Source organism: Onychostoma macrolepis, chromosome 18 (assembly GCF_012432095.1).
Source record: "Onychostoma macrolepis isolate SWU-2019 chromosome 18, ASM1243209v1, whole genome shotgun sequence".
Classification (NCBI taxonomy): Eukaryota; Metazoa; Chordata; class Actinopteri; order Cypriniformes; family Cyprinidae; genus Onychostoma; species Onychostoma macrolepis.
Window position 1 is genome coordinate 20,825,185 of NC_081172.1, and position 10,098 is coordinate 20,835,282.

At 36.5% G+C, this 10,098-nt stretch overlaps 1 protein-coding gene across 1 annotated transcript; it reads left to right on the forward strand.

Moving 5' to 3' along the window:
- The first annotated feature begins 2,381 nt into the window (after positions 1 to 2,381).
- LOC131524748 (cytochrome b-245 light chain) lies at positions 2,382 to 5,921 on the forward strand. The gene is made up of 6 exons (XM_058752049.1): positions 2,382 to 2,594; positions 3,052 to 3,121; positions 3,302 to 3,376; positions 3,574 to 3,657; positions 3,784 to 3,865; positions 5,095 to 5,921. The coding sequence occupies exons 1-6, from the start codon at positions 2,537 to 2,539 to the stop codon at positions 5,284 to 5,286; spliced, it is 561 nt and encodes a 186-aa protein (XP_058608032.1). The 5' UTR covers positions 2,382 to 2,536; the 3' UTR covers positions 5,287 to 5,921.
- The last annotated feature ends 4,177 nt before the right edge of the window (positions 5,922 to 10,098 follow it).

The following is a 10,098-nucleotide window of genomic DNA, read 5'->3' on the forward strand; positions in this document are numbered from 1 at the left end:
TGGCACATGTGAAGCGCATGGGGACACAAAAATTGCAAACGTGAAGAATTTTATTTTTAATTTCATTTCATTTAAATTTTACATTTCACTTGTTTGGGATGGATGTTCCTAAGACAATACAGCATCATCATGCTGCTTCTGTGCCGTGTGCTGACAATCACCTGTCACCTGTCGCTCTCTCTTTTCTGAGTCATAAAGATGAAATTAGTCATCAATATTACACTTTGGCCCTCAGTTACCATTAAATTACTTAAACCACAATGGAAATGACTTGATTAACATACAAGTGTAAGAACATAAAAGGCGGGTAACGGTAGTTGTCAAAATTAATCTTAAAATATTAGCAGGTTTTTCTAATGAAAAAAAATGCTGTAAGTACATGCATATAATACACCAACATGTGTACTTATGTACAAACTGTAAATCAATTCATATATTTATTGGGTCATTCTACAGAAACGTCCACTTTTGGTATGGCAAAATGTCTTAAAATCTTTATTTATTTTTTACATTTAAACTTAGACCACATTATTAGATTACCTTTTGACTTTATGAATACATATAAATGACAGCTTAATTATATATTTTTTAGCTTTTTTGTGCAATTATTTCAAGATCATATGTATCTTTTTTTTTTTGTCACTGGTGTTACCTTTAGCAATATTAAAAGTTTTTATGAAATATTATTTATAAAAAACTAATTTCAGCACATGTAGTCAGAGTTACAGAAAAATAATGAAAATGCAAGAAATAAGGAGATTGTTTTATTTATTTAATGTGACAGACAAAAACAGTACAGTAACACAGCACAGTAACACCAGTGACATACATTAGACCTGATATACTGATCGTCACTGGTGTTATCCATAAGGAAAGTAACACCAGTGACAATTTTCATGAAAAATGCATTTTACAAAATGTCTGCTGCAAGGTATCAAGCCACATGTTGTCAATCATGGTATACTCACTAAATTAAGTAGTTTAATCCATTTGTATTATAGTTTTTTTCACATTTCCCTAACAATAAATAGGTCACACCAGTGACATCAACTAAAAGCTTCATATGAAATTATGAGATAAATGAGAAAATTTATCAAAACAAAACAGAAAAGAAACAGTGGACTAAACATGGGCCTTTTTTCATAGATGTTTAGAAAATAGGAAGGAGGAAGTCGAGTGATGTCATCAGTGTGAATTTTTTATTCCAAAATAAAAGACTTTTGTTAAGCGGTAACACCAGTGACACAACTCCAGGGGACCACTATTTGCATTATACATTTTATAATATTTATTTGGCATTTTGTTTTATTATGCCATTTATATCATATATTTGATAGTCATGAATAGACTTTTGTATTTTAAATGGTAGAAAATCCTGTTTTTGACCTCAAAATAAAGCACTTTCCTGCTGTACATGGCTGTAGGGACAAGCAGTTTTGTGGTACTTGGAATTCTATATAATTAATTAAAAAACATAATGCCACATTGATGGCTCAGGAAGGTGTAATTGTTCAAATAACATATTGTTTCATTTTAAAATATAAAAACATTTTTAACCCTAATGTGTATTTCAACTGAAATATTTCTTTAAACTCTAGGGACAGAAAAGTGGACGTTTCTGTAGAATGACCCTATTACTAATTACCAAAAATCGCAGTTCTGTCTCTCTAGTACTATATATTTGAATTTCCCACCAAGCACTTCCTGGAACTATTTCGAGTATACGTGAATCACGTGACGATCAAACGTTTTGGACTTCAGTTGTCGCAACTCTGGCTGTATCCGAAATCGCCCCCTATACCCTCAAATAGGGCACTATTTGAGTGGACAGCCATTTTTAGTGGTGTCCGAAACCATAGTGGACGTTCTCGAGTGCACTCATTCAATCCCACAATGCACCGCAAAAACGAGTGTACAACCGATGTACACTCAACCATAGACATGATATCTATGCACTCAACCATAGACATATGTCTATGCACTCAACGGCTAGAGATAACCCATAATGCACTGTGAGAGTCGCGCGCTGAATGAATTCCCCCGTCTCGCCAGAAGATGGCGCCCGCAGCTGAATCATCCATTCATTTTAAAAGCGCTCGTCCACGGCGTAATACAACACAGGTACAAATTCATTGTAAATTGATTATTAAATTTTAACTATGGTTTATACATAATTTCCGTGACAGAGTTCAAGATAAATCCTTTAATCTTACTACTGGAGCTGCCCGTTTCAAATTATTATTAAAAAGCATGCAAAGCGGCAGTCTTTCCGGTGCACTCAGTGTCCGAATTCACTCGTTTTCATTCACTCCTTCAAGTGAACTGTATGAGTGGACTAATGTAGGGTATAGGGGACGATTTCGGATACAGCCACTGTCTCTCTATGGCTCTGCCTCTGCGTAGAACCAAGTGAAAAGGAAGTGATGAAACGAAAAGGGTTGGGTTTATGACACGCTGGCCACTTCCTACTTTTCTTTTATAGAATTAAGTTGAAAATAAAGTTCACTTATCAGTGTCAGTACGCACTCAAGTGATCATGGGGAAAATTGAGTGGGCGATGTGGGCAAACGAGCAAGCTCTGGCTGCTGGACTCAGTAAGAACACGCATACTCTAATTCTATACCTTGTTTAGTGTCTTGTTGAATGTAAAATTTTTCAGGCGCTCTAAAACATTTAAACAAGGACTAAAGTATTACTTACATTAATGTTTCTCGAATAGTGTGACTATGTAACATTCTAAAGAGAAGACCGCAGCTACATACAACATGGGTTTTAAAGTATAAATCTAGCAGCTGTCATTCAAGTGTTTTTTTGTTTTTATTTTGTTTAGAATGCGTGTTAATATCTTTTATTATCTTTAAAAGCAATAAGTTGACTTTCACTTTCTGAGCTAATAAGTTATGTTGAATGTAAAATAATATTTAAAAAGATGGTTTTATTTTTATTTATTTTTACATTTGAAATATAATATTTAAGTTAATGTAGTCTAGTGTGAATATGAGGAAATGGAAATGAGGAAATGAAATTAACTTTTTTTTTTTCCTGTTGTAGTTTATGCGACTGGTGGGATTGTCGGGGTGGCTGGTCAGTTCAGAGGCTGGCAGTTTGCAGCTTTCGGCATGTATCCTTACAACCTCTACAGGGGTCTTTCCTATAAATGCATGAGACTCTGATTTGCCCTCATTTTCATTGTCATTTCCTCATGTGTTCTTCTAGTCTTTTGACTTGTAAAGTACATATTTTTTTGGTAAAGTACCAAAGTTATTTCTAGCGTAATCATTTATATCCTTGACTGTAGTAGTGCTGCCGGTGTGTTTGTGTGTTTGCTTGAATATCCACGAAGCAAACGGGGCAAAGGCACCAGCGTTGAGAGAACGTGAGTGTTTTATGAAGAGTCAATCTGAACTCATTTGAGACTGTAACTAGTTACAGGAAGTACAGGCTGGTGATTTCAACACACTATCAATAATTCTCTGCAAAATATTTTATACTGAGTCATTTGTATAATGAAGACCTCTTTTGTGTGATTTGAATCATAAACTTCTCATGGAAAGCTTTTCTGTTTGATTTCAGTGGTCAGTACTGCTTCACAGTTTGTGTAAAGGCTTTTGGACCCCTGACCAGAAACTATTACGTCAGAGCATTCTTGCACGCTGCGTAAGTCTGTTATATTTCAGTCAGGTGTTGTCATGCATGTCCCTTCTCTTGTTATATGAGATGCCATCTTACTTGTGTTTCAAATAATGCACACATATGTCTGTCTCTGTGTGCTTTACTTTGCAGGCTGTGTGTTCCTGGAGGGTTCATGTTAGCCACAGTTCTGGGATGTGTGTGTCTAGGAATTGCCAGTTTAATCTATCTTTCAGTAAGTTCATAATCCAATTCAGTGCTTTTTCATCTGAACTACAGATAAACAACATGACTGAATGAATGTGAATACCACTGTAACTAAAAGAAGATAGAGGAAAAAAAAAAAATTATTGCTTCATGCTCATTTGCTTCCTCCTATAAAATCCCCTTTTTCACATTCAAACTGTTACAGAAACAGTTCACCCAAAATGAAAATTCTGTTATTTACTCACTCGCATGTTGCTTCAAACCCATATGATGTTATTTCTTTCGTAGAACATGAATGGAAGTGTTTAGAAAAATGTTTTTAAATGATGAAAATGAAAGGGGACAGATCAAGCTTCAAAAATTACAAAAAGCACCGGAATATAAAAAAGCAGTTCATGCACATTCTTACATTACCCTTTTGTGTTCCATGGAAGAAAAAAAATGTAAGAATGACGTGAGTATGAATGGCTGCGTTTACACCTGGCATCAACATGCGATCACGGTGATACGATCAAGCAGATCAGATCATCAGTCAATCAGAACACGGCGTGTTTACACTTGGCAACATCAGCTGACTTCTCTATATGGATAACCGATCGGGTCTGTCTTTCCCACGCAATATTTAAATAAGTCTGCAGAAAACGGTGCAAAGTCAACCTGAAGTGGTGGGGACATTTTACAAATCAAAGATAAGTGTAGGAGTATCACTAGCGCTCCACGCGGGTGTTCTCCTTTTTTTTCTAGCAGTTCGCGAGAGAGGGTGGCAGCGTTTTGCATGATGTCGACCTGCGAATGCAGACACGATGGCTGGATTGCGTTTACATTACACTGAGATCCTATCACAATGCGTCCTCGACTACCTCTGGAGCAGGACACGCTGATCGGATAACATTCCGATCAGAAGTGCGTTTACACTTGTCTTTTCAATGTGCATGTGGACAACATCTGGATACAGGTCGCATGTTAATGCCAAATGTAAACGCAGCCAATGATGTAGATGTCGACAGAATTTTGAGTTAACTAAAGTTTTAAAAACATGTCTCTGAATCTGATTCTTTGCACTGACCACTGATGTGCTGACAGATGATTTGAGTGTGATATGATTATCCATCCCACAGTATTTTTGTATAATACTTTATTTAATTTGACTCATGAACCATCACTTGGAGAAGAACTCTTTGGACAACATCTATTTTTGGATGCATTTGGTTGTGTGGCCTTTGATTTCATACATGATTTTGAATTTTGCCATCATAGGCAGCTATTCACGGAGAGCACTGGGAGCCCATACTGCCCCGCACAGAGCCAACAAAGCGTGTTGGGGATAGCATCAAAGAGCCTCCTCAAAACCCTCCACCTCGGCCTCCTCCTGAACTCCGCCGGAAGAAAGCAGATAAACTGGAGACTGCTGCGTATGACAATCCCATGTCTGTGACGGTCAATGAATAAGGATTCCATTGTGAAAACAGTAACCTATTATTCAAGGAGGCTTCAGTAACAAGTAACTGTATTGATATGAAACATTTATGATGAGTTTATACTAACAGACTGCATCAAGACAGAGAGAGAGAGCTAGCACTGACTTCTATCATGTTTATTTTATATCTATGGTGTGTAACTCTTGATCAGTTTGAAACATCCCAGTTATTATTGCTACTAATAGATATTATTGCTACTAATAGAGGAGCAGTTTTTATGTAAGAGATTTTTTTTATCATTAATATAATCATTGAAGAAAAAACTCATTTTACTGGGATGCTGTTAAAATGTTAACAGTGATTGTGTATATTTACCTCAAGAGAGTGTATATAGTTATGTCTTCATTTGTACTTACAATAAACTCAGGATGTGCTTCATTCAATCATTTGTCATCTATAGAATTTAAATATTGGCAAGCTTCATTTCCTTTTTTTATGTGTTGTGCATATGTATAAACTAATGCTGTGTTATTTCATTTACAAATCAAAATTTACTATTTAAAATGTAGCGACATTTTTCCTCTAAAATACATGTCATCCTGAAATGTCTGTATTCATAACTAAAGAAATAAAACCATGTACAATGATCAATTTATTATGGCAGAATGTAAATCACGTCATGTTTTCGTAATCCTCCATTACTCAACAAGGAACAAGGAAGTTAATCTTGCTCAAAGAAAAATGAATTGTCTTTTGTGCTCGTTTGATTATGACTGTTTCTTTGATGTCTAATGTAAAAATTCACTGTCATGTACATTGAAGAAATAAGTGCTGTAGGTCAGAAAGATCTGATTGTTCCCATCAAACTGACAAAATGCACTGAAAATCTGTTCTGCTGTATGACATAGTCAAGTCAAGTCACCTTTATTTATATAGCGCTTTTAACAATACAGATTGTGTCAAAGCACTTAACAGTATCAAATTGGAGGACAGTGTCAATAATGTATAATGATAAGATTAAACACAGAATTTTCAGTTAAAGGCATTTTATTATTGAATTCAGAGATGTCATTGTCTAGCTCAGTTTAGTTTAAATAGTATTTCAAAACCCGCAGTTCAAAAGTTTATATTTCTATTTTTATTTTGTTGCAATTTCTAACAATAATAGTATTATGTAGTTAGGTATTTTATTATATTTTTAGTTATTTTGTTATATTGTTTTATTGTATTTTAATCTAGGTTTTCGCTGGGGATATGTCTCTGGGGGTCATCTGGGTGTCCTGGTCTCCGCTGACGATCAGGGCTGTAGACATCATCTCTTGGTGCTGATCCACCATCTGATCGGATACGGACTGAGAAACAGAATAGGAAAGAAACAGACCAATTTTAGCGTAGATGCCATTCTACTTACGATGTAACGAGTACATCGTGTGTTATGGGGAGTGTTCCTGGTTCCGGTTGATCTAATTAATGCAGCCTAACAATCCTTTAACGGATTTGAATAATAGAAGCGTATTAGTGTGTTGTGTGTAAGCCAGGCTAAAGAGATGGGTCTTTAATCTAGATTTAAACTGACGGAATGTGTCTGCTTCCCGAACAGTGTTAGGTAGATTGTTCCAGAGTTTGGGTGCTAAATAGGAAAAGGATCTGCCGCCAGCAGTCGATTTTGATATTCTAGGTATTACATAGGAGCTTTAAAGGGTTTGAACATTCTGAGCATGACTGCCCAGTAGCATGTTTAATTGTTCATTTCATTTTCATTTAATTTCATCAAACTTTGACAGATAAAATATGAAGTTCTTCTATGCTTGGTTACTGTAGGTTAGACACATATACAATAAGTGTATGTAACTACAGATGCATATGGACAGTGCTACTTAGACTTTGGTTCAAAACAAATGACTCCGTAGCATTTTTAGCCTGTGATTCGAGGTGCATATCAAACCAGTTAATAGTCTTTTATCGGCCTGATTAAATAAGCTCTCCAAGAAACTAACCGAACAGGCCCTACAATTGAATAAAATAGCACGCATTATACAGAAAATTAATATTCGTATATTAATAAATCATTTTGTAAAGCAATTGGTGCAACTGATTAAAAAAAAAAGAAGATTTTAAAATCTTAATATCATCAAAAGGGAACTAAGTAGAATCCTACTAGGGATGATTGTAAACATTGGGTCAGAGAGAACTGGGGCCCGTTCTTCGTACGTCGCTAACTCAGTTAGCTGGATTTGATTGTTGACGATTTCTCTTGATCTTGGATCATTTGGTTCTTTGAAGCTCATCCCGGACTTGCTGTCATAGCAACAGGTCAGGTTTATTTCATGTAAACAGGATTAGATTGCATTTTTTGAAAATAATGTAACAATGTTGTGTAGTCTATAATACTATAGACAAAGCCAGTTTTACTTATTGAAAGATGTATTAGTGATGAAATAATTACTTTATAATTGTATTGGAGTCTTACACACATGCTATACAGTCCTGCATTAATTTGAGTGGTGACAGCTATTATGGGAGTGGCTTGATGGAGCACAGGAGATGCAGATAACTTGATCTCCAAGAAACTTCAATTAGTGCTGTCACATAAGAAATCTGCTTCAAAGATTGAATTAAATGAATTGCTAATTACAACATTGAAATAAAAATTTAAAGCCTGTGCAAATACTAGAAATCATGAATATAAATAATTGTGAATCATGTAAAAAAAAATGTTTTTCTTTTTTAATGATATGATGTCATTACGTTGCTGTCTTGCCACCAGCCAATCGCTGCATTGCTGATTGTGGTTTCGAGTATCGATACATCTGCCCTTTTCGGGGAACGCGAGAATGTGCAGTAATCTTAGACAACTTAATCCAGATATTTTAATCTAATACACAAATTCGTTTGAAGAACCAAATTAGCCAGATGTCAGTTATCAGGATTAGAAGATCTGGAATCTTTCAAATCATCTCAGATGTAATAAGCGACGTACGAAGAACGGGCCCCTTTTCTCAGGGTCATAGGTGCCCCAGATATGCTGTAGCGCACAGACTTTATAATCTGTTGTTAGAGAAAGTTGTTAAAGTTGTTAGAGAAGTAGATGTTTAGTGCAGCTGGCTAAATAAGTAATTCTGATAACTGAATCTTCGCGTTTTTAGACATACTTCATAGCCTGGGTCAGTTCCTTATGTGCCATATAATTCTGGGGACCATAGGAATGGAAACATAGGACCCTTTTTTAATGTGTTTCCTATGAGTCTATTGGGGGAATATGGGACCTCGGGAACATAGTAACAATCCCAACTGGGTAATATCTTAGTGAAAATCACAATTAGACAAGCACGCGACCAAGCACTTTAAAGGGGTAATTCACCACTGACAAGATGTGGTTTCTATAAAAGTTTTCTGTCTATGCAATAGAAAGGATTTTTTTTTTTTTTTTAAATAGGTGATACACAACTAGAGAAAACAAAGAAATGGCTGTGATGAGAAAAGGGAGGAAACTCCATAAAGTACTGGGCTTGATCAAACTATAGACATAATAAATACATTGGCCCTGTTCCGAATAGCATGCATATTTCATGTGCATTTGTGGTCTTACAATGCCTGCCGTGTGATTTTAGCTTTTAGAAGGGTGCTCGCAAGCACCCCTATTGCAGCCGCTGTGTGCCCTCAATGCTCACTTCTGCCGAGCCTGCACTGAGATGAGCTCTGCAGCAGACGTCTATCTGACAGTCAAAGTGGCATTACGTCATGAAAGTGTGGACTCATAAGGCTGCATATCTTAGAACAGGGGTGCCCAGTCCTGTTCCTGGAGATCTACCTTCCTGCAAAGTTCAGCTCCAACCCTAATCAAACACAACTGAACCAAATAGTTAAGTTCTTTAGCAGCACTTTAATTACAGACATTGATCAGGGTTGGAAATGAACAGGTAGATCTCCAGGAACAGGATTGGCACCCTTGCCTTAGAAGGCCCTGCAGGAAAGACTGTTTGAAAAGCACCCGAAGACCCGAGGGTTATGGCTGACATTTGGGAAAGATCAACAATGAACTGATTTCAGTAGTAAATAGGGCATGGCTTATGACAAAAAGATTTATTGCTTTGACCTTTCCCCCTCCCCCACACGGCCCACCCACATGGCGACCACCCAGGTCGTGTTGACCCCTTGACCCGTTAATGCGTTCCAGATGTGTGGAAATCGGAGAAGCGTGAAATTCCTACATCATCCGGGGATGAGATATGTTGTTTGTACAAGTGTAAAACCATAAATGAGCTGTCGGGTAATGTTTTGAAGATTTTATGCTGATCCGGTGGGGGTTTGCCCATCTGTGGAACACGTGGCAGCGGTATCTGGTTGCATTCCGAGGCCCGGTGTGTTATGGGCTCTCTCTCTATGGGAGATGTATATAAAAGGATGAACAGAATAAACAATTTAGCAGGTCGGTTTTAAGACAAACATATATTCTGTTGGTTTTATAAAATGCAATTAAATAACACTCCTAATAATGAATTGGTAATGAATTAAAACCCTCTTACATTTTTTTCTTCAAGAGAAAAAATATTTCCTCCTCTCGCAAGGAACCCCATTCTTCAAATGAGAGGTTTACCAAAAAATTGTGTTTAGTTTAAGTTGGAAAAGTCCTCTCTCTCTCTCTCTCTCTCTCTCTCTCACACGCACGTGTGTACATTCAATCGTCCCGAGTCTTATTTTCTTCTATTAAATGAAAATAAATAAATAATTTATGCAATTACATGCAATATAAAACATTTACACTAGTTTTAGGTAACAAAACATTTTGTAATGAGGAACCAGCGACGTCGAAATAAGAAAAGGGAAAACAATATATATATTT